General features: G+C 51.6%; 1 protein-coding gene across 6 annotated transcripts in view; it reads left to right on the plus strand.

Annotated features, from left to right (window-relative positions):
* Window positions 1–23,773, plus strand: part of USP20 (ubiquitin specific peptidase 20) — a 46,412-nt gene that overhangs the window by 15,447 nt on the left and 7,192 nt on the right. For all 6 annotated transcript variants that reach the window (XR_001918868.1, XM_018055962.1, XM_018055966.1 and 3 more), the window contains 16 exons: window positions 2,575–2,628; window positions 4,387–4,449; window positions 4,727–4,858; window positions 5,885–5,981; window positions 6,353–6,422; window positions 7,520–7,633; window positions 8,680–8,758; window positions 10,561–11,008; window positions 11,553–11,693; window positions 12,046–12,155; window positions 12,415–12,587; window positions 13,224–13,318; window positions 20,000–20,033; window positions 20,212–20,257; window positions 21,386–21,566; window positions 21,645–21,771. Coding sequence is in view for 5 of the 6 variants with exons in the window: in XM_018055962.1 (XP_017911451.1) it covers window positions 2,575–2,628; window positions 4,387–4,449; window positions 4,727–4,858; window positions 5,885–5,981; window positions 6,353–6,422; window positions 7,520–7,633; window positions 8,680–8,758; window positions 10,561–11,008; window positions 11,553–11,693; window positions 12,046–12,155; window positions 12,415–12,587; window positions 13,224–13,318; window positions 20,000–20,033; window positions 20,212–20,257; window positions 21,386–21,566; window positions 21,645–21,771 (1,964 nt within the window). In the remaining variant the exon portion in view is untranslated. The remainder of the gene's footprint in view (window positions 1–2,574; window positions 2,629–4,386; window positions 4,450–4,726; window positions 4,859–5,884; window positions 5,982–6,352; window positions 6,423–7,519; window positions 7,634–8,679; window positions 8,759–10,560; window positions 11,009–11,552; window positions 11,694–12,045; window positions 12,156–12,414; window positions 12,588–13,223; window positions 13,319–19,999; window positions 20,034–20,211; window positions 20,258–21,385; window positions 21,567–21,644; window positions 21,772–23,773) is intronic.

Below are 23,773 nucleotides of genomic sequence, written 5' to 3' on the forward strand. Positions count from 1 at the left end.
TCTGTGTACAGACATAGAAGGATGGCCCTGAATAGGTGACAGCAGCCTGTTACTGAGAAGTTGGTATAGTGTGATCTCATTTTTCCTAGCCAAAGGTATGGAGAGAAATACTTCAAGTTATTATAGCATATATATATATTATATATAATACACTACATATTATGTACAGCATATGTGTAATATATGATACATTATATACAGCATACATATATATACTATATGACACATATACAGCGTATATGTATTATATGTAATATGGGACACAATATATACAGTATATATGTATTATATATAATATATTACACATATATAACATGTATTATATATAATATACTACACATTATATACAGCATATATGTGTTGTATATAATATGCTACATATTATATACAGCGTATGCGTCATTTAAATTGTTGAAATAAGCACACAATACTTTTTTCATTCATATGACTGAAATGAAAAAAAAACTTGGGAAGATGGGAGTGAATTGTGAAATCAGAAAGTCACAAAAGAGATGACAAGTTTGGAAAGATCAGGAGTAGCAACTTTGAGTCTACCAAGTAGACTGGTCTCCTGCCCCCTCAGCATCCTTGGTAAGAGACCCTAAGACACAGACTGCAAACCTCAGCCCCACGGTTGGGATGAGCTGCGCCTTCTCAACCTTTCTGAGAGAGCCATGTTCAGGATTTTTACAAACACAGCCAGAATCTGGGCTTAGTGAAAAGAAGTTCCCATGGAGGCTTAAGGGTCGATGTGGCCACCCTTGGGAGGAAACTAGACCTTTCCCGTAAGTTTGATGACCCTGACTCCTCAGCTGACAGTGCTTCTGACAGTAGGGTCATGACCTCTCCAAACCTCCATTTCTCATCTGTAAGAAGGGGGTCTTGGGACCTGTTGCAGAGACTGTAATAAGGATTACATGAGCAAGGTCCAAAGAACTTAGCTGGATACCTCATTGTGATCCCTCACCAGGGATCAGCCCTGTAACTGCTACAGAGACCAGTGCTTAGAATTCATCTCACAACTGGCAGAGACACACTGGGTATTGTGGAAGCTCAGTTGGAAACTGCTGTTCTAGACAGACACAGACAAAATTACTTAGGTCAGTTTAAATTATAGTGAAAAGACCTTGAAATATAGTGAGTTAAATGAGATAGGGGTTTACTTTTCTCATTGAGCAGTCTGGATGCAGGTAGCTCTGATAGAGTGGATTTGTCATTCTCAACATATGGCATTCACCTCCAGGTCCACAGTGGTTGCTTGAGTTCCTGCCATCACATCTACATTCCAGCCAGTGGAAACAAGAGAGAGACCAAGGGTTGTGCAAAACTCAGAAGTGGCACATGTCACTTTTTACTTTTATGCTGTTGACTAGAACTGAGCCCCCATGATCACAGTGGGGGCTAGGACACATAGTCTGTAGCTCACTGACCATGTGCTCAGCCAAAATACATAGATTCTTTTATTAAAGCAGGGAAGAGAGATATCAGTGGACCAGAAGTAGGCTCTGTCATCCTGATCAACAGATACATGGGTGTTTCTGTGGTCAACAAATATACTGATCTGATTTGTACCAGACTCTGTGAAGTCGCAGGGGTAGGCGAAATAGACCATCCCTCCTTCATGGAGCCCATAGTCTAGCCGGGCAGAAAGGCTTAAATAAATGAGTGTCATGAAAGAGTAGAAGGTGTGATGAGAGCATATTAAGGGGTCTGTTTGCTTAAGCTTTTGTTGAGATCCTTTAATGGACTGGGACCTGACATCCAGAGTTGACGATAAGAGAGAGAAAGAGGCTGATAGTCCCTGGTTTACGCAGAGAACCAATAAAGGTCTTGACATGGGGCTTCCATCACTCACGAAGGCACAGGGAACCCTCTCGAGGGACTGAAGGCACAGGGCGCCTTCTCAAGGGGGTGTTGGAAGCCCAGACAAGAGAGAGAGCATGACGGGTTTCTACGCTCCAGAGAATTAGTCGGGGAGAGAGAGAAAGAAAAAAAAAAGAAAGAAAGACACGGGGACCCAAGCTCCAATGGAGCAAAGGTGCTTTAATGGTCTTTCTGTGAGTATATATAGGCTATGGTACAAGAAATTTCTTTCGACAATGATAAAGATCAGAAAACCAAACATTGCAGCAGCCGTTACCAAGGGAACAAGCGACGACAGTGGGCGCAAGGTCAGGAGACAATCCACGTCTCAAGAAAGAGGATCGAGACTGGGCAGTTTTGTCGTAAGGAGAATGTTTCCCAAAGGAGATTCAAGCCCGTCTCGTCTTATGACCTCAGTCCTGAGAGTTGCGTGCAGTTCTACTCGCTTCTGGCAGAAGCTGATAAGCAACTGAGGATTTATGAGAAACAGCACGTAGGAATCCTCCTGGTAAACATTCCCTGATAAGCTGTAAGTGATTGTATGGAAGATGTTTTTTCAGGCACATGAAAAAACAAAATTCAAACAGTAAAGCTTAAAGTGGCCCCATGGGCCGGGATCTCTGTGAGGCAAAGCCTCTGAGCTGAGTCTGATGGCACACATCCTGTGGCCACTCACACCCTCCTCTTTGTCTCTTTCCCTGCCTCACACAGAGCACCTGTCAGTCATGTGGGGTTTCTGGACCCAACCTGTGGGCCTGTCTCCAGGTGAGTTTCCTGCAGCTGTTGGGGGCCTGGAGCTGGGTCCAGACTCTGGGCTGGGAATACCTGTCCTCCGTGGGCATGGCCTGAAACCTTGGGCAGGGACATAGGGCACGGATGTCTCGGGTGTGGTGCCCAAGCCAAGAGGGCCCCAGGGTGTGTGAGCCCCTGGGCTGCCTGCCCTTGCAACCATTAAAGACGAAGAGGGAAAAGCAGGCTAGAGAAGACTGTGGACTGAATGAGCCCATCGGCATGAAGGGGAAGTTTCTATTCAGCACGTGCTTATGAGACGATGTAGCATCTTGGCTGTGAACCCTGGCACTTGTTAGTGGCAGTCTGTCCGTCAGCTGGGGCTTCCCAGGTGACGCTGGAGACAAGAGTTCGATCCCTGGGTTGGGACGATCCCCTGGAGGAGGAAATGGCTACCCACTCCAGTATTCTTACCTAGAGAATCCCATGGACAGAGGAGCCTTGTGGGCTATAGTCCATGGGGTTGCAAAGAGTCAGACATCACACACACACACACACACACACACACACACACACACACACCCCACACACACACACAACACCACCCCCGCCCCGCCCCGGGCCAGTCTGGGTCTTTGTTTTGCCATCTATAAAGCAGAGGCCACAACACTGACGACTGCCCCCGCCTTGTAGACCCCCACCTTACGGTAGAATTTGGCGAGATGGTGCCTGTGATGGGTTTAACATGGTATGTGGCCTGTAGACAGCGTCCAGTAAAATCTGGTTGTGATTATTGTGCTCACCCAAAAGAGTAACAGTAAATATGTGAACAAGTGATGATTTTCTCTGGGGGAGGGAGGCAGAATTACAGGTAATTCATTTTTCTCTATAACTTTGTAGTGTTTTTCAACTTTGCCACAAGTATATATCACACTATATATAATCTCACTAAAAATTTCTTTGAAAACAAATACAAGGAGAGACCAAAAAAAAGGCAGCGAATGGGCACAAAGATCACAGTTCAAGTCTCTTTGCAGAAGACACAGGAGGCTCCGCAGGGCTCTGGCCTCGTCCTTTTGGGCCTGTCGCTCAGGGTGAACTGCACTGCGGGACACGGTCTGGGGCCCCGGGGACGGCAGGAAGGGGGAGTCATGGCCCTGCCTCCTGGGAGCCCACAGACGCCCCCCGAGAGACCGAGACGGAACCTGACGCAGAAAGTGACGCCGCCCAAAGGCCGTTTCCTTGAAAGGCCCTCACCAGCTGGTGTGTGGTTGACCAGTGCTCAGGGTGCACCAGCGCTCTCCTGCAGTGAAGCAGGCCGACAGCCAGGGCTGGGGTGGAGGCCACGAGCTGGGCCTTGGGAGCTGGGTGGATCTGGGGGAGGAGAGCGCAAGGCCAAAGGCAGGTCACCACGGGGCATGGGGTCAGCACAGGGCCCCCTGGCCGCCTCTGCCCATTCAGCGTCCCCCGTCAGAAACGGCCATGAGGCCCAGGCTCCCCCCGCCCCCCACCAAAAGTGTGGCCCCGCCAACTGGCCCATCAGGAGTGGGGTTTTGGTGGAAAAGGGGTGAGTGGAGGGAGGAGCGGGTCAGGGCGCCCAGCAGCCAGGCCTCAGCCCAGGGCCCACCGCCCGTCTCGCTGAGAGGTGGGGCGGCTGTGTGGCAGCCAGCTGTGCCCAGCGCGCACCTCAGGTGCGCAAACCAGTGGCTGGGCCTTGGTCCCTGGGGTCCCGGGGTGGCAGCGAGGACACCCCCTCATGGCCCCCCGCCCCGCTCCCCTTCCGTCTCTCCCCAGGTCTCTTGCTCCTATGTCGGCTGCGGAGAATCCTTCGCTGACCACAGCACCCTCCACGCACAGGTGAGTGTGGGCCCCGAGCTCAGACCCCAGCTCCAGCTGCCCCCTGGCTCCACCCGCCTCTCTGGGCCTAGGCGGCTGTGTGTGTAAAATTGGAACAGTCACGGCAAAGAAGGAAGAGAGAAGGCAGCGGCAGCCCTTGGCACGCCTGGCTGAGGTGGGGGGAGCAGAATCTGAGATTCCTGAAAATCTGGGATTTTCCCCAGCCCGCGTCGCTGAGGCAGGCCCGCGGCACCTGTTGGGCCAGTGTGTTCTCCTTCCTTTGCATCTTGCCTTCCAGGCGAAAAAGCACAACCTGACGGTGAACCTGACCACGTTCCGGGTGTGGTGCTATGCCTGTGAGAAGGAAGTGTTCCTGGAGCCGCGCCTGGCGGCCCACCCGCCTGGCCCCGCGCCCAAGTTCGCCGAGCAGGTGAGGGGGCGCAGGGGCCAGTCGGTGGCGAAACAAGGGCAAGGGCAGGGCAGTGGGTCCCCAACGGCGTCTGTCCCCGCTCCGAGTGCCCAGGCGGCTCTGAAGAGCTCAAATCAGCTAATGCCCGCTGAGCCCCAGCCCTGTCCAGGGCAGTGTGAGGGCTCAGGACGCAGAGGTGACTTGGGGCAGGGGGCAGGTAGGCCTTGGGGGTGCCCTGGGCCAAGGCTGGCATGGGAAACACCTGGACACCCTCCCCCGGCAGTGCACCAGGCCAGGAGCCATTCAGACCTTTCGAGGAGGCGGGTGGGGGAGCCCAGCGCGGAGCTGACCCTCAGGGAGGGCTCATTAAGTCAGCATCTGAGCCCTCGGAGAGGCCTGACGTATCTGGGTACGCTGTTGTCTTTCCTCCCTGTTGACAATGATGGTCACATAATAAGTGCTCAGTAAATGTGTACGGACTATGTTTGTGGACTTAAATAATCAATATATATGAGTTTTTGTTTTATTTTTTTACAAAAAAGTCTATAAAAAGTATATACAAATCCTGTTTTGGGTGTGTGTGTATTAACAGTTTAAATGCAACAGAGATTATAATCGACAGTGTTTGTCTCAGAAAAGTTGGGCTGCCTGTTGTTTTTTCTTTGTTTCTATTTTTCCTCAAATTTGCTATAAATAAAATATTATTACTCATTACTATAAGTAAAGTACAAGTCAGAGACTTCCCAGGGCAAGGCCACCAGTTCAGTTCAGTCGCTCAGTCGTGTCTGACTCTTGGCGACGGCAGCACGCCGTGGACTGCAACACGCCAGGCCTCCCAGTCGCTCCCATCACCAACTCCCGGAGTTTGCTCAAACTCATGCCCTCTCTTAACCACCATGTCCCCTGCTCAGGTGGGCTGAGTGGTTAGGGGTCTGGGCTGCTCCCCCAACACCCCAGCGCAGGGATGGATGCATGGCCCCGTCCCCAGCCCCTCTCCTTCTTCACCTACTAGTCTTCCTGACTTCTCACCTTGGTTCTCGGACGCAGGACTCTCCGCCGCCCTCCCACCCTCTGAGAGCCGTCCCCATCGCTGTGGCAGACGAAGGAGAGTCTGAGTCGGAGGACGATGACCTGAAGCCACGAGGTAACAGCCCCGCGAGCTGTGCTACCTGGGCAGGTGGGGTGGCGTAGGGTGTTCTCTGTGACACGAGGGCTTCCCTGGAGTGCGGCCCTGGGGCCTGGCAGCCCTCAGCCGCACCTCAGCCGTGCCCCTGGCAGGCAGGCTTCTTTTCAGCCCGGGTCGCTGGCCTTGCTCAGCGCGGACAGTGGGCTGAACGGGGCGGAGGGTGAAGGGGTCCGTGGGGTCCACCCACCGTGGTAGCTGGGGCTACAGGGAGTGGGACTCCATCGGCTGACTTGGCAGGTTTCCCGGGCAGGTCCTGGGGGACTCGGGAGCCACGGCTCCTCTCCGAGTGCTCACTGTCCCCTCCCCCTGCGTGTGTGCTGGTTTCCCAGGCCTCACGGGCATGAAGAACCTCGGCAACTCCTGCTACATGAATGCGGCCCTGCAGGCCCTGTCCAACTGGTAGGTTTCGCCTCATCTGGAAGTTGGGGGGCCCTGGGAATAGCAGCTGCTGCCCCCAAGCTGGGTCATGTGCTTTGCTCATAGAAGCCTGGATGTGGGTACACATCAAAATGCCCAGAACCACACCTGCCTTTTGACCCAGCAATCCCTCCAATGGGAATTTCTGCTAAAGGAGGTATCAGCACCCAGAGAGGTTCAAAATGCTGTCTGTGCCGTTCCTCACCCTGCCATTTATTGGAAACATGTTAAAGGCCCATAAAAATCACAGATTTAGTACAGACCAGCTTTACGGTGAGTTCAGGAAAAAATGGTGCAGGACAATATTTATTGAAACGGGGAGGAGTTCAGAATATGATAAGTAGAAAAAGGTTGTGAACCTTTATATGGTGAAGTCCCATTTGGGGGGGTGAGGATATTTTTTTCCATCTAAGATACCCTCTACTCCCTGAGGCTGGGCCATCTCCTCTGCCTGGCACTCAGGATCTCGCACCTATTAAGGGTTCTGTGTGTGTGTGTGTGTGTGTGTGTGTGTGTGTGTGTGTGTATGAAAAGGAGGGGAGGGATGGGGGCTCTGCATGCATAGAAAATTCTAGGAGGATATGCCCCCAAATCTTCAGAATAGCTATCCTCACTCACATTGTAGGGTTAAGGTCAGTTACTATTGTTTGCTTATCTGTATTTCCTAATTTTTCTATAATAAATGACTATTTTTTATGTAATGAGGTAACAAAAACAAAGAAAAAAGAAGTGAGGGAGAGGCCTTCAGGCTCAGGAAGGTTTCTAAGCAGGGGCTGATGAAAGGAGGGGTGATGGTTCCTCTAATTTTTACACAACAGTCTTTAAAGAAAGATCTTATCTCCAGTGCATTCACATTCTAAGGTGGGGGGGTTAGGACTTCAGTGTATGAATTTGGGGTGGGATACAATTCAGCCCCATAACAGGTGGGGTCTGTCAAGTCACCTACAGGTATTTATGGCTCTGGGGGGCCCTGGTATATCTCCACACAGGACAGTTTTGCTTCTCCAGCCAGCTCTTATAAATGATGCCATGTACCCCTTCTCTTCTTTGCTGACCTGGCTCCCTGCCCCCTCCCCCAGCCCCCCGCTTACCCAGTTCTTCTTGGAGTGTGGAGGCCTGGTCCGCACAGACAAGAAGCCAGCCCTGTGCAAAAGTTATCAGAAGCTGGTCTCTGAGGTCTGGCACAGGAAACGGTGAGTGACCGAGTCCCCGACCTCTGGCAAGGGTGTGGGGACAGGCTTTCTGTCGGGCCCCTTGATGGAGCACTTCCGGTGCCCTCAACCTCTCACCACCACGGGCTGCGTGTCCCCCTGTGTCATGCTTACGGGGGCCCTTCCAGGTGTAGGTCACAGCCAGCTCTGGTTTGCAAACTGGGGAAACTGAGGTTCAGGGAGATTCAAGCGTCTTGCTCAAGATAACACGTCTTGTGAAAGGTGCAGCTAGAACTTGAACCTGGCGTTGACTGCAGCTGGCAGCGCTTCAGAGCGTGTGTGCTGAGGTCTGGAGACACGTGGTGACCACTCCTAGTCTCAGCCACATCTGTGCATGTCGAACAGGGTTTCAGAAGTGGTGGCTGACACTGACCAGGGGCTTTAGCTCAGTGTAAAAGGAATTTAAAGACCAGATGCTTGGGGTAGATCCAGGAAAACGTTGAAATTGGGAATAAAGTGAGTGCATCGAAATAAATTAAAAGCAGATTATTAAACAGTATGATGCAATACAGCTCCAACTTTAAGCCACGTTCAAGTGTTTACCTGAGTGTAATTTTGTGTCTGCATTGTCAAGGAAACGTCTGGAAATCTTCATGGTGGTTATCTCTGCAGGATGCTGCTCGTGTTGATGATTCGTTGCTATGCTTTTCTGAAATTTTCTGGTTTTTTTTTTTTGAAATTTTCTATTGTTAAATAATGAACATGTATGACTTTTGAAATTAGAAAGCAACAGTAAATATTTCAGAATGAGAACCATTTTAAAGGAGGTGTGTCACAGGCTGGCGGGACGTGATGCCATCCTAGTCAAGAGCTCTCTGCCTGGCTGAGCCAAGACTTGATGTTTTCCTTTCCTGACCTTAGAGATGTGTAAACCTGCCGGGGTCCCTGGCCGGGCCAGCACTGCCCGACATTGCAGTAAACACCACACAGAGCCTGATCTGGCCATCATGGTTGCCCAGCTGCCCTCGCAGGCTTGAATAGCTCAGAGCAGACCACCGCCTGTACTAACGGATTTGGTCTTCTTACAGCCCCAGCTATGTGGTTCCCACCAGCCTGTCCCATGGGATCAAGTTGGTCAACCCAATGTTCCGAGGCTATGCCCAGCAGGTAGGCCGTCTGAGCTGCCCCAGGGGACACCCAGGGCTATAAACCAAGACCAGTGTGGAAAAGACCAGAGGTGTGCTTTGCCAGGCGGGACTCCTGGACCAGACTTGCTGCCCGAGCCCTTCATGGGTGCAAGGACCTCAGAGCCTCCCAGAACCTGCTGGTGTTCTCCCCACTTGACAGGTTGGGAGACTGAGGTTCAGCGGGCAAGTCCTTGCCCAGTGATCAGTTACACAGCTGGTACAAGACAGAGGGGAGAGTTGATCTCAGGCAGCCTTGATTCTAGGCACATGCACCTCTGACCACTCACATAGGCCTGTGCTTTCTCCTTCCCCGAACCATAGGCAAAATTTCACTCTTAGTAAACTAGACATTTTGATGGCAAGTTTTTGTAAATCTAGAGAACCCTTCTGGAATCAGTGATATCTTTCTACAGCATAAAATCATGGACCCACGGTGAAGCAGAATGCAGCCACATGCTGCTTGCTGCCCCGAGCTGACTGTTCAGGTCCTACCGCAGATCGGGTTTTAGCTGCTGGGTGTGCAGCCGAGGCTGAACCTGTTTGACATTCTGCTGTTGAAATCTACCCAGAGCCAGCCCCTCCCTCAGCTAGAACTGAGAAACGAAGGCCCCTCTCTCCACGTTGGCGACCTGAGGCTTTGGGTGTGCGGCTGGCTCTGGCCATTGCATAGTCGCCGTCTCGTGGGGGTGGGAGCGGGGCCCTAGGGGCTGCTTCTGACATCCAGGTCAGGGACTGTGAGGGACAGGGCTGGACTTTGAACCCAGTGGCCCCACACAGGCACCAGGGGCCCCCGGCTGCCTGCAGCCTGCTCCATCATCTTCTGACCTTCTGAAGCACCTCCTGTGTGCACCACCCCTGCCTGAGCCACTGGGCAAGGCTGTGCCAGAGGCCTCGCTGCCCTGGCTCCCCCTGGGCTTGCGACCTCGTCACAGAGTCATCAGGGTCATGGCAGCACTGCCGGGATCAGAGGCCCAGCCAGCCTGCAGTGGCAGCCACTGAGTCGTGCCCAGGCCTGTGGGACGCCTGTCCCTCCTGCCACAAGTCCCGGGAAGGCATGGGCACTGGGGCTGGTGAAGGGCCAGAGGAACAGAGAGCACCAGAGATGGGTTAAGATTGTTGGTGGCCTGGCCTGCCGGCTGCCATTACTACCCAAAAAATTCAGCCGGGTGCTCACATGCATACCCCCCCACAGCGTCACCTGTGTCCCACTCAGCTCCGTGCTCACACTCACTTCCCCTCCTTTTGGGAGCAAGGAGACTTTCATGGCTGAACGCTTACATCTGCTGTCTCCCGTGCTGAGTCAGAAGCAGGGCTGGAAAGCAGGAGCCTGGAGACGGACAGACCTGGGTCACCACATCCACTCTGCCCCTTCAGAGCTCGAGACCTGGGAGAGGTCGGCTGGCCGCCCAGCCTTTGTGTCCTCAGTAGAAGGGGTGGAGAAGGCAATGGCAACCCTCTCCAGTGTTCTTGCCTAGAGGATCCCGTGGACAGAGGAGCCTGGTGTGCTCCTCTGGTGTGCTCCCAGAGGCCCATAGGGTCGGCCAGAGTCGGACACGACTGAAGCGACTCAGTATGCATGCATGCATTGGAGAAGGAAATGGCAACCCACTCTGGCATTCTTGCCTGGAGAATCCCAGGGACGGAAGAGCCTGGTGGGCTGCCGTCTACGGGGTTGCAGAGTCAGACACGACTGAAGCGACTTGGCAGCAGCGGCAGTAGACAGGGGTCAGGTGGGCCCTGCCGGGGAGGGGTGCCCGTGCTGAGGCCACCCTGGAATTCCAGGACACCCAGGAATTCTTGCGCTGCCTGATGGACCAGCTGCACGAGGAACTCAAGGAGCCCGTGGTGGCCACAGCAGCGGCGCTGACTGAAGCGCGGGACTCAGACTCGAGCGACACAGATGAGAAGCGGGAGGGTGACCGGAGCCCCTCAGAGGATGAGTTCCTGTCCTGCGACTCCAGCAGCGACCGCGGTGAGGGCGACGGGCAGGGGCGCAGCGGGGGAGGCTCCCAGGCCGAGGCGGAACTGCTGCTGGCGGACGAGGCGGGCCGTGCCATCTCTGAGAAGGAGCGCATGAAGGACCGCAAGTTCTCGTGGGGCCAGCAGCGCGCCAACTCGGAGCAGGTGGACGAGGACGCCGACGTGGACACCGCCATGGCCGCCCTGGAGCAGCAGCCCCCGGAGACGCAGCCGCCCTCCCCGCGGTCCACCAGTCCCTGCCGGACGCCAGGTACCAGCCAGCTGCGGGGGCACCGCGGCCCTGTTGGCCCCCAGCCCTACCCTGGGGGGCTTAGATGGGAAAGAATCTGCCTGCAGTGCAGGAGACCTGGGTTTGATCCCTGGATCCAGAAGGTTCCCTGGAGAAGGGCATGGCAACCCACTCCAGTATCCTTGCTCGGAGAGTCTCGTGGACCGAGGAGCCTGGCGGGCTACAGTCCGTGGGGGTCACAAAGAGTTGGACACGATTGAGTGATTTACACTACCCTAGGGGGCTGCTATCCCACTAGACCCGGCCTCTAGGTGAGCAGTCAGGTGAATAGCATGTCACTTGGAGAAGGAGTCAGAGCCTGCCCTGAGTTCAAGCCCCCAGCAGGAATGGGAAGTGTGTGGACACGTGTCCTATGTAGAGGCTGGGGAGTGGGCTGGGGTCAGGACAGAGGAGACGTCGTGGGTTCAGGCCTTGGTGCCCTTCGGAGGCGCTGGAGGTCTTCCTGACCAGGCTGGGGGCTGGCTCAGCCGCCCAGCACGGTCCCCCTCGCTCTGTCCACTCCCAGAGCCAGACAACGAGGCGCACATGCGCAGCACCTCCCGGCCCTGCAGCCCCGTCCACCACCACGAGGGGCATACCAAGCTGGCGAGCAGCCCTCATCGTGCCAGCCCCGTGAGGATGGGGCCGGCCTACGTGCTCAAGAAAGGTTCGGAGGAGCGGGCGGGTGGGAAAGGGAGGCGGGCGGGGGCGGGGCGGGGGCAGGGGGGGCCGGGGCCGGAGGTTGCGCCCCTGGCGGCGGTGTTTGGTTTGCGAGCACTTTCTGTCAGGGGCTGTGCCGCGCGTCCTTCACGCGGTGTCTCTGAGCCGTCTTAATGTGGCTGGGACACTAGTTGGGACGCTAGTGGGGGGTGCCTCCCGCAGACCCAGGAGGTGGCGTGGGAGCCGGTCACGTGACTCGTACAGGCGTGACCACCCAGAGCCTGCCCCTGGCCCCGGGCAGGCGGGCGGGCGGGTCGGGGCCTAGTCCCAGGTCTAGCCCCAGGACGCGGTGCCCCCAGCCCAGGTCCCCAGCAGCCGGCGGCGGAAGGAGCAGAGCTACCGCAGCGTCATCTCGGACATCTTCGACGGCTCCGTCCTCAGCCTCGTGCAGTGTCTCACCTGTGACCGGGTGGGTGCTACGCGGGGAGGGGAGCGACGCACAGGGCTTCCCACTCAGCTTGGGGCTGGGGCACTGGCTCTCCGCCCCCATCTCTCTAAAGGCGGGCCCTGGTCCTGGGGCTCCCCGTGTCCCAGGACTGGGGAGCTGGCGCTCTGCCCCACACCTGTCATCTGGCGGCTGGGGTTTGGGGTCCAGACCGCTGGTCTGGGCAGGGTAGAACCCTGGCAGATGGAAAGCCAGGTTGACCTTCAACCTTCCCCCGCCCCAGGTGTCCACCACAGTGGAGACATTCCAGGACCTGTCACTGCCCATTCCTGGCAAGGAGGACCTGGCCAAACTCCACTCGGCCATCTACCAGAACGTGCCAGCCAAGCCGGGCGCCTGTGGGGACAGCTATGCGGCCCAGGGCTGGCTTGCCTTTATTGTGGAGTATATCCGACGGTAGGTCCACCTCCCCGCCTGCTGGGAGAAATAACCACCCTTGACCTGGTCTTCCTGGAGCTGGCAGCCTGATGGGCTGACAGACGTTTAACAGCAAAATACCAGCTTTCACAGGGATGAGGGTGTAGTTCGGAAGGGGCTTGAGACTGAAGGATGCTCATGAGTTAGCATGTTCTGTGGCCGTACTGAGGTGGCCTGGTTTGAACAGGGCCATAGATTGGAGGGCAGTAATGATGGGGAGAGTGACCAGGTGGCAGCTAGAAAGGAGGGCAGTGGCTGAGTGAGGGCCTGGCCCTGCAGGGAGAGCCAGTGGGCTTTCTGGAGCCTCCACTGTGTTCCACGAAGCCTGCTTTACCCTCCTGATGTCAGGAACCTGTGCTCTGCCCTGAAGACAGGCCAGTGTGGCCAGGGCCTCTTCACAGATAGGGAAGGCAAGACTCAGGGGGAGGTGATATCACCCTCGCAAGGACACTGGCTGGTGGTCCCAGGTTTCCAGCTCCAGACCTCAGCTCAGTCCATGCACCAGGCCAGGCTGCCTCTCTGGATCCAAACAGACCTCAGCCCCCCAGGCCCCCATGTCTTACTTTTGCCAAGACCCTGGCAGCATGCCCCCACACTCGCTTTCTGTCTCTGTAGGTTCGTGGTATCCTGTACCCCTAGCTGGTTTTGGGGGCCAGTCGTCACCCTGGAAGACTGCCTGGCTGCCTTCTTTGCTGCTGATGAGCTGAAGGGTGAGTGGACCAGGCTGGAGTGGGGCTGGGGGCGCTGGGTCAGGATACGGTTCAAGGTTTCCGGGACGCACTCAGTGTCTCACACCTGCCTGCTGGACTGGCTCTGGGATTGCACACTCTCGCAGCCTCACCACCTTGGAGCTCTTAGGGGTTCTCCTGTTTTCGTTTTTTTACCTATTTGGTGGACAAATAGGATAGCGTTCTTTAATTTTGCATTTCCTTGATTATTGATAAGCTCAGACATTTAAAAAATACTGACTGTATTTCCCATTTTGAAATTTTCCATTCCTGTCTTCTTCCTGTTTTTCTGTTCAGTGACTGGCATCGCATTAACCTTTGGGAAAACTCCTTTTAATTTTTAAGTTGGGAAGATATGTATTCCCTTCTGGAGAAGGGAAAGGCTACCCACTCCAGTATTCTGGCCAGAATTTCATGGACTATACAGTCCATGGGGTTGCAAAGAGTCAGATACAACTGAGTGACTTTCACTTAAGATATATATATAACATAAAATGTAGCATCGTGACTACTTTTAAGTGTTCAGTTCAGCGTAGTGTTAACTATATACATATTGTCGTGCAACCAATCTTCAGAACCTTCTCATCTTGCGGAACTGAATTCTGCCCTGTCTCCCCTTCCACCAGCCCTGGGCAACCACCATCCTACTTTCTGTTTTTCTGAATTTGACTATTCTAGTTGCCCCATCCAAGTTGAATCATACAGTGTTTGTCCTTTAGCAACTGGCCTGTGTCTCTTAGCATAACGTCCTCAGGGTTCATCCATATTGTAGCAGGTGTAGAATTTCCTTGCTGTTTTAAGGCTGAATAATATTCCATCATTTTGGATAGACCATGTTTTGTTTATTCGTCATCTTGTCGGTGGACCCTTGGGTTGCTTCCACCTTTTGGCTCTTGTGAATAATGCTGCAATGAACAGGGATTCTAGTCTAGTCAAGGCTATGGTTTTTCCTGTGGTCATGTATGGATGTGAGAGTTGGACTGTGAAGAAGGCTGAGCACCAAAGAATTGATGCTTTTGAACTGTGGTGTTGGAGAAGACTCTTGAGAGTCCCTTGGATGGCAAGGAGATCCAACCAGTCCATTCTGAATGAGATCAGCCCTGGGATTTCTTTGGAAGGAATGATGCTAAAGCTGAAGCTCCAATACTTTGGCCACCTCATGCGAAGAGTTAACTCATTGGAAAAGACTCTGATGCTGGGAGGGATTGGGGTTAGGAGGAGAAGGGGGCGACCGAGGATGAGATGGCTGGATGCATCACGGACTCGATGGACATGAGTCTGAGTGAACTCCAGGAGTTGGTAATGGACAGGGAGGCCTGGCGTCCTGCGATGCATGGGGCCGCAAAGAGTCGGACACGAGTGAGCGACTGAACTGAACTGAACTGAACTGAACAGGGATTCACAGATAACTCTTTGAGACAGTGATTGTATTTCCTTTGGTTATATACCCATTAGTGGGATTGCTTGGTTATTTGATCATTCTCAAAATTCTGGCTTGCTCAAAATTCTCCAAGCCAGGCTTCAACAGTACATGAACCGTGAACTTCCAGATGTTTAAGCTGGATTTAGAAAAGGCAGAGGAACCAGAGATCAAATTGCCAACATCCGCTGGATCATCGAAAAAGCAATTGAGTTCCAGAAAAGCACCTACTTCTGCTTTATTGACTATGCCAAAATCTTTGTGTGGATCACAACAAACTGTGGAAAATTCTTCAAGAGATGGGAATACCAGACCACCTGACCTGCCTTCTGAGAAATCTTTAAGCAGGTCAAGAAGCAACAGTTAGAACTGGACATGGAACAACAGACTGGTTCCAAATAGGGAAGGGAGTACGTCAAGGCTATATATTGTCACCCTGCTTATTTAACTTATATGCAGAGTACATCATGCGAAATGCTAGGCTAGATGAAGCACAAGCTGGAATCAAGATTGCCAGGAGAAATATCAATAACCTCAGATATGCAGATGACACCACCCTTAAGGCAGAAAGTGAAGAGGAACTAAAAACCTTCTTGATGAAAGTGAAAGAGGAGAGTGGAAAAGTTGGCTTAAAGCTCAACATTCAGAAAACTAGGATTATGACATCTGGTCCCATCACTTCATGGCAAATAGATGGGGAAACAGTGGAAACAGTGTCAGACTTTCTTTTAGGGGGCTCCAAAATCACTGCAGATGGTGATTGCAGCCATGAAATTAATAGACACTTACTCCTTGGAAGGAAAGTTATGACCAACCTAGATAGCATATTCAAAAGCAGAGACATTACTTTGCCAACCAGGGTCCGTCTAGTCAAGGCTGTGGTTTTTCCAGTGGTCATATATGGATGTGAGAGTTGGACTGTGAAGAAAGCTGAGCGCCGAAGAATTGATGCTTTTGAACTGTGGTGTTGGAGAAGACTCTTGAGAGTCCCTTGGACTGCAAGGAGATCCAACCAGTCCATTCTAAAGGAGATCAGTCCTGGGTGTTCATTGGAAGGACTGATGTTAAAGCTGAAACTCCAATACTTTGGCCACCTCATGCGAAGAGTTGACTCATTGGAAAAGACCCTGATGCTAGGAAAGATTAGGGGCAGGAGGAGAAGGGGACGACAGAGGATGAGATGGCTGGATGGCATCACTGACTCAACAGACACAAGTTTGAGTGAACTTTGGGAGTTGGTGATGGACAGGGAGGCCTGGCGTGCTGCAATTCATGGGGTCGCAAAATGTCAGACACAACTGAGCAACTGAACTGAACTGAACTGAATTGATGAAAGTGAAAGAGGAGAGTGAAAAAGTTGGCTTATAGCTCAACATTCAGAAAACTAAGATCATGGCATCCAGTCCCATCACTTCATAGCAAACAGATATGGAAACAGTGACAGACTTTCTTTTCGTGGGCTCCAAAATCAGTGCAGATGGTAACTGCAGCCATGCAATTAAAAGACACCTGCTCCTTGGAAGAAAAGCTATGACCAAGCTGCTGCTGCTAAGTCGCTTCAGTTGTGTCCAACTCTGTGCGACCCCATAGACGGCAGCCCACCAGGCTTCCCCGTCCGTGGGATTCTCCAGGCAAGAACACTGGAGTGGGTTGCCATTTCCTTCTCCAATGCATGAAAGTGAAAAGTGAAAGTGAAGTCGCTCAGTTGTGTCCGACTCTTCGCGACCCCATGGACTGCAGCCTACCAGGCTCCTCCATCCATGGGATTTTCCAGGCAAGAGTACTAGAGTGGGTTGCCATTGCCTTCTCCAAGCTAGACAACATATTAAAAAAGAGACATTACTTTGTCAACAAGGGTCCTTCTAGTCAAAGCTGTGGTTTTTCCAGTAGTCATGTATGGATGTGAGAGTTGGACTATAAAGAAAGCTGAGCACCAAAGAATTGATGCTTTTGAACTGTGGTGTTAGAGAAGACTCTTGAGAGTCCCTTGGACAGCAAGGAGATCCAGCCAGTCCATCCTAAAGGAAATCAGTCCTGAATATTCATTAGAAGGACTGATGCTGAAGCTGAAACTCCAATACTTTGGCCCCCTAATGGGAAGAACTGACTCATTGGAAAGACCCTGATGCTGGGAAAGATTGAAGGCAGGAGGGGAAGGGGACGACAGAGGATGAAATGGTTGGATGGCATCACTGGCTCGATGGACATGAGTTTGAGTAAGCTCCAGGAGTTGGTGATGGTCAGGGAAGCCTGGCATTCTGCAGTCCATGGGGTTGCAAAGAGCTGGACAAGACTGAGTGACTGAACTGAACTGAATGATTGTCCTATTAATAGTTCTATTTTCTTGAGGAACTCCTGTGCCATCTTCCATAATAACTGTGCTGATTTACATTCCCACTAATAGGGCACAAGGGTTCTCTTTTCTCTACATCCTTGCCAAAAATTGTATTCTCTCGTCTTTTTTAAAAACCTCTTTCTGGGATTTCCCTGGTGGTCCAGTGGTTAGGACTCTAGGCTTTCACTGCTGAGGGCCTGAGTTTAGTCCCTGGTTGGGAAATTCAGATCCCACAAGCCGTGTGATGTAGCCAGAAATAAATAAATAAGTTTCAAGAATTGAAAAGCTTTCTTTCTGATAATTATTCTAACAAGTGTGGGGCGACGTCACATTGTGGTTTTCATTAGCATTCCATGATGAGTACTCGTGCTGAGCATCTTTTATGTACCTGTTGACCATCTGATATCTTCTTTGGAAAAAATCCTATTTCAGTCCTCTGCCCATTTCTAAGTGGTACTGTTTGTGTTTTGCTGTTGACTTGCATGAATTCTTTATATAGTTTGGATGTTAACCCCTAGTCTGATATATGATTTATAAAATATTTTCTCCCATCCTGTAGATCACCTCCTCATTTTGTTGCTTGTTTTTTTGCTATGCAGAAGCTTTTTAGTTTGATGTAGGCCCACTTGTTTATTTTTGCTTTTCTTGCTTGCGTTTTTGATGTCATAGCCAAAAAAAAATCACTGCCAAGACCAAATGTCCATGAAGTTTTTTTCCTTATGTTTTCTTCCAGAAGTGTTACAGTGTCAGATCTTACGTTTAAGTCTTTAACTAATTTTGAGTTTATTTTTGTGAGTGGTGTAAGATAGGGCACAATTTCATTCTTTTGCATGTGAATATCCAGTTTTCCCAACACTGTTTATTGAAAAGATTATCTTTTCCCCATTGAGTACTTTTGGCACCCTTGTCAAATATTAGTTGACCATATATGCATGGGTTTACCTCTGGCCTCTCACTTCTGTTCATCATTCTGTGTGTCTGTTTTTAGGCCAGTGCCATACTGTTCTGATAACTGGACTTAAGCAGTAGAGTTTGAAATCAGGAAATGTGATGCCTCCAGCTTTGTTCTTTCTCAAGATTCTTTTGTTTATTTGGGATCTTTTATAGTTTTATGTGAATTTTAGGATTTTTTTCTATATCTATAACAACGTCATTGGATTGCATTGAATCTATAGATGGGTTTGGGTAGTATGGACATTTTAATAATATTTATCATTCTGCTCCATGACCATAGGATATCTTTCCATTTATCCGTGTCATTGTGTGGGAACAACTCAGTATTCCTGAGTCGTATCCTACCATTTAACTTGATTTCGGCATTTTCTGCTTAGAGACAGCCTCGGAGCCCAAGGTTAGAGACAGTCCTACAAGACCTCCCCCTCCCCAAGTTCAGACGCCAGTCACAACTGCAAGCTGTCACCCGGGCTTCTGACCAAGTGGCTGCAGATGGGGAGTTCCAACAACCCCCTCCTAAGGTTCAATTAGAGCAGCTTGCAGAGCTCAGAGAAGCATTTTCTTACTAGATGACTGGTTTATCACTAATATAGAAGGATGTGACTTAAGAAAAGCCAGAGGGAAGAGGTGCATCAGGCAGGTCATGCTGGAGGCTGTGCGGAGTTTCCGTTCAGGTTTTCCATTTCCTCGTAATTCAGTCTGGGTAGGTTTTATATTTCTAGGAATTCATCCATTTCTTCTAGGTTGTCCAATTTGTTGTATAGTTCATCAGTATAAAGTCTCTCTTTTTTTTTTTTAATATAAAGTCTCTTATGATCCTTTATATTTCTAGTGTCGGTTGTATGTCTCTTCTTTCATTTATAATTTTGTTTGAGTCCTCTCTCTTTTTTGTTGGTTAAACTGGCTAAAGATTTGTTAATTTTTTTCTTTTTGAAAAAAAAAAAAAAAACAACCAGTTTCATTGGCTTTTTTCCCTATTGTCTTTCTAGTTTGTTTCATTTTTTTCTGCTTTAATCTTTATGATCTCCTTTCTCCTGCTAACTCTGGGTTTAGTTTGTTCTTTTTCTGATTCCTTAAGGTGTAAAATAGATTGTTTGGGAACGTTCTTTTTTGCTTACTGTAGGCATTTGTTGCTATAAAGTTATACCTCTTAAAGTTGTTTTTGTTGCCTCCCATCAGTGCTAGCATGTTGTATCTACATTTCTGTCTCAGAATACTTTCTGATTTCCTTTTGATTTCTTCTCTGACCCATCAGTTGTTCAGGAATGTGTTAATTTCCCGATATTTGTGAATTTTTTAGGTTTCCTCCTGTTACTGGTTTTTAGTTTCATACCATTGTGGTTGGAAAAGATATTAGATATGATTTTGGACTTCTTAAATAAGTTGGGCTTTTTTACTTTGTGAGCCAACATATGATCTGTTCTGGAGAATGTGTGCACTTCTGAAGAATGGGTATGCTGGTGCTGTTGGGTGGAATGTTCTGTGTATGTCTGTTAGGTCCATTTGGTCTGTAGTGTTATTCGAGTCTGCTGTTCCTTTATTAAATTTCTGTCTGGGTGATCTGTCAAAGTTTCCAACTGTTACTGGATTGCTGTATGTGTCTCCCTTCAGCTGTGCCTTCAGTATTCAGGCGCTCCAGTGTTGTTTGCAGTTGTTACATCCTCCTGACGAGCGGACCCCTTTATCACTGTATAGTGACCCTCTTTGTCTCTTGTAACTGATTTTGGCTGAAAGTATTTTATCTGATACAAGTACAGCCACTCCTGCTCTCTCTTGGTTACCACTGCACAGAATGTTTTTTCCATCCCTTCACTTTCAGCCTCTGTATGTCCTTGAAGATAAAACACAGATCTCTTGTAGGCAGCTTGGTGTGGTTCTACTTCTAAGTCATCACGTGCACTTCTCCACCATGTCCCATCCTCTCTAACCTTGGTCTCTTTATTTTACTGCCCAGGTGACAACATGTACAGCTGTGAACGGTGTAAAAAGTAAGTGTGTGCATTCTGGAGGCGTCTCCTCAACTTCCTGTCCGCATCTGTGGTCCACACACTTCCCCCTGGCCTTCCCCAGGGAACTCAGCTGCACAGCGTGCCTGGGGTGGGAGGGGCACTTGCCTCCCCCTGGCCCCCTCTCAGGACGTTCACGTCCCCTGCTCTCTCCTCCCAGGCTTCGCAACGGGGTGAAGTACTGCAAGGTCTTGCGGTTGCCGGAGGTGAGTGGGCAGCTCCCCGCCCCTCTGCCTGCTAGGCCTTCTCTACCCTGTGCACAGCGCTGTGCAGGGCAGTGCCTGACCCCCTCCCAGACCCAGGAGACCTGTGGAGACTCTGCTGCTGAGTCTTGAGAGATCCTCCCCAACTCCCCGCCCTGGGAGGGTCTGGCTGATGCCAGGGAGGCTCGTTGTTCAGTGTGTAACGCAGAGCCCAGTCTTTTCGTCCCTCAGCACGCCTTGTGAGGGCAGGAGGCAGGTGTGGGGGCACTGAGCCCACCCTCTGGGCTGAGCCCGAGGCAGGGCTGCTGGGAAGGCCTCTTCGAGGAAGTGGCGTCTGAGTGGGGCCTGCGGACATAGGCAGGCGTTGGTCTGGTGGAGCGGGACCACGGGAGGAACCGGTGGTGGGAACCCTGAGGCAGAAACGGGCCTGGCCGAGGCTTGTGGCTGCGACGAGAGGTGCGTGTGGCCCAAGGCACAGGTGCTGGGCTTGGCTCAGCCGGTCTGGGGGGATCCTTTGCGGAGAAGCCTTCTACAAGTCGGCACCCACAGAGCTGGTGGTTAGAGTTCTTTGCGGGGTTGGTGCAGTGGGCCAGTGACAGCTTCTTGTCCAGACCAGCCGAGTGTTCGAGTTCAGCCCATCCCAGTGGCCAGTCCTGGTGGTGCAGCTCAGTCACACCAACCTTCTCTGGGGACTGGAAGCTGGCCTGGGCCCACTCCCATCCATGGTTCTTTTTTTTTTTTAATGGCCCTAATAAAGGCTGTTAATCTAAAATACAACCAAGTTACAAGTAGTCAGTAAGGATTTTCCATCCTTGAAAACGTGTATCGAAGAAAGGGAGGCTGCTCAGACACCCAGAGGGTGCCCAGCTGGGGTGGGCAGCACACCCCCAGGCATGGTTCTTTAATGTGTTCACACAGAGTCAAAAGCTGGACCATTGGCTGGCCTGGACCTCTGCAAGACCTCTGTAGGCACTTTCTTTTAGTCACCTGGGCCGCAGGGCCTGAGTGGGTCATGCAGTGAGCTGGGGAGCAGTTCCCGGAGCCCTGGCTCAAGGCCCCCATCAGGTGCCCTGGGGTCACGGGGCCCTGGCCAGTCCAAGAGTGATCGGTACCTCTCTCCACCTCCCCCAGATCCTGTGCATTCACCTGAAGCGGTTTAGGCACGAGGTCATGTACTCTTTCAAGATCAGCAGCCACGTGTCCTTCCCCCTCGAGGGCCTTGACTTGCGCCCCTTCCTCGCCAAGGAGTGCACATCCCAGATCACCACCTATGACCTCCTCTCGGTCATCTGCCACCACGGCACGGCAGGCAGTGAGTTCGCGCCCACCCCTACCCCGACCCCGCCGCGTCCCCCGGGGGCTCCGTCACCGCCTGCGTCTCCCGCCACAGGTGGCCACTACATCGCCTACTGCCAGAACGTGATCAACGGGCAGTGGTATGAGTTCGACGACCAGTACGTCACCGAGGTCCACGAGACGGTGGTGCAGAACGCGGAGGCCTACGTGCTCTTCTACAGGTGCGGTTCGGCCAGCGCGCCGGGGCCCTGCCAGCAACCCGCGAGCCTAGCGTCCTGCGCCACCTCCGCGGGACTTCACCCGGGGGCAGGGGGGCGCCTGCGAGGGCTTTAGGCCAGGGAGGAGTGAGGATTGGGGGTTTTAGAGAGAGCCTGCTGCTCTGGCTGCTGTCGGGAAAGCAGGAAACCCATGTAGCTGAGTTGGGTTTCCTGCAGTGATCCTGGTGGGAGGTGATGACGCTGGAACTCTGGCAGGGGCGATGGGGCCTATGAGATGTGGAGGGTGCTGAGATGAGGGGTGCTGAGGTGGGAGGGTGTTGAGATATGGAGGTGCGCTGAGATGGGAGGGTGCTGAGATGAGGAGGGTGCTGAGATGAGGGGTGCTGAGATGAGGAGGGTTCTGAGATGGGTGCTGAGATGGGAGGGTGCTGAGATGGGAGGGTGCTGAGATATGGAAGGTGCTGAGATGGGAGGGTGCTGAGATATGGAGGTGCACTGAGATGGGAGGGTGCTGAGATGAGGAGGGTGCTGAGATATGGAGGTGCACTGAGATGGGAGGGTGCTGAGATGAGGAGGGTGCTGAGATGAGGAGGGTTCTGAGATGGGAGGGTGCTGAGATATGGAGGTGCGCTGAGATGGGAGGGTGCTGAGATGGGAGGGTGCTGAGATGAGGGTCTGAGATGAGGAGTGGTGCTGAGATAAGCAGGGTTCTGAGATGGGAGGGTGCTGAGATGTGGAGGGTGCTGAGATGTGGAGGGTGCTGAGATGTGGAGGGTGCTGAGATGTGGATGGTGCTGAGATTTGGAGGGGCACTGAGATGAGGATGGTTCTGAGATGAGGGGTGCTGAGATGACGAGGGTGCTGAGATGTGGGGTGCTGAGGTGAGGAGGGTGCTAAGATGTGGAGGGTGCTGAGATGAGGATGGTTCTGAGATGAGGGGTGCTGAGGTGAGGAGGGTGCTGAGATGTGGAGGGTGCTGAGATGAGGGGTGCTGAGATGCGGAAGGGTCCTGAGATATGGAGGGGTGCTGAGATGTGGAGGGTGCTGAGATATGGAGGGTGCTGAGATGCAGAGTATGATTCTACAGTGGAAGTGAGAAATAGATTTAAGGGCCTAGATCTGATAGACAGAGTGCCTGATGAACTATGGAATGAGGTTCTTGACATTGTACAGGAGACAGGGATCAAGACCATCCCCATGGAAAAGAAATGCAAAAAAGCAAAATGGCTGTCTGGGGAGGCCTTACAAATAGCTGTGAAAAGAAGAGAGGCAAAAAGCAAAGGAGAAAAGGAAAGATATAAGCATCTGAATGCAGAGTTCCAAAGAATAGCAAGAAGAGATAAGAAAGCCTTCTTCAGTGATCAATCCAAAGAAATAGAGGAAAACAACAGAATGGGAAAGACTAGAGATCTCTTCAAGAAAATCAGAGATACCAAGGGAACATTTCATGCAAAGATGGGCTTGATAAAGGACAGAAATGGTATGGGCCTAACAGAAGCAGAAGATATTAAGAAGAGATGGCAAGAATACACAGAAGAACTGTACAAAAAGATCTTCATGACTCAGATAATCATGATGATGTGATCACTCATCTAGAGCCAGACATCCTGGAATGTGAAGTCAAGTGGGCCTTAGAAAGCATCACTATGAACAAAGCTAGTGGAAGTGATGGAATTCCTATTGAGCTATTTCAAATCCTGAAAGATGATGCTGTGGAAGTGCTGCACTCAATATGCCAGCAAATTTGGAAAACTCAGCAGTGGCCACAGGACTGGAAAAGGTCAGTGTTCATTCCAATCCCAAAGAAAGGCAATGCCAAAGAATGCTCAAACTACCACACAATTGCACTCATCTCACATGCTAGTAAAGTAGTGCTCAAAATTCTCCCAGCCAGTCTTCAGCAATACGTGAACCGTGAACTTCCAGATGTTCAAGCTGGTTTTAGAAAAGGCAGAGGAACCAGAGATCAAATTGCCAACATCCTCTGGATCATGGAAAAAGCAAG

Source organism: Capra hircus, chromosome 11 (assembly GCF_001704415.2).
Source record: "Capra hircus breed San Clemente chromosome 11, ASM170441v1, whole genome shotgun sequence".
NCBI lineage: Eukaryota > Metazoa > Chordata > Mammalia > Artiodactyla > Bovidae > Capra > Capra hircus.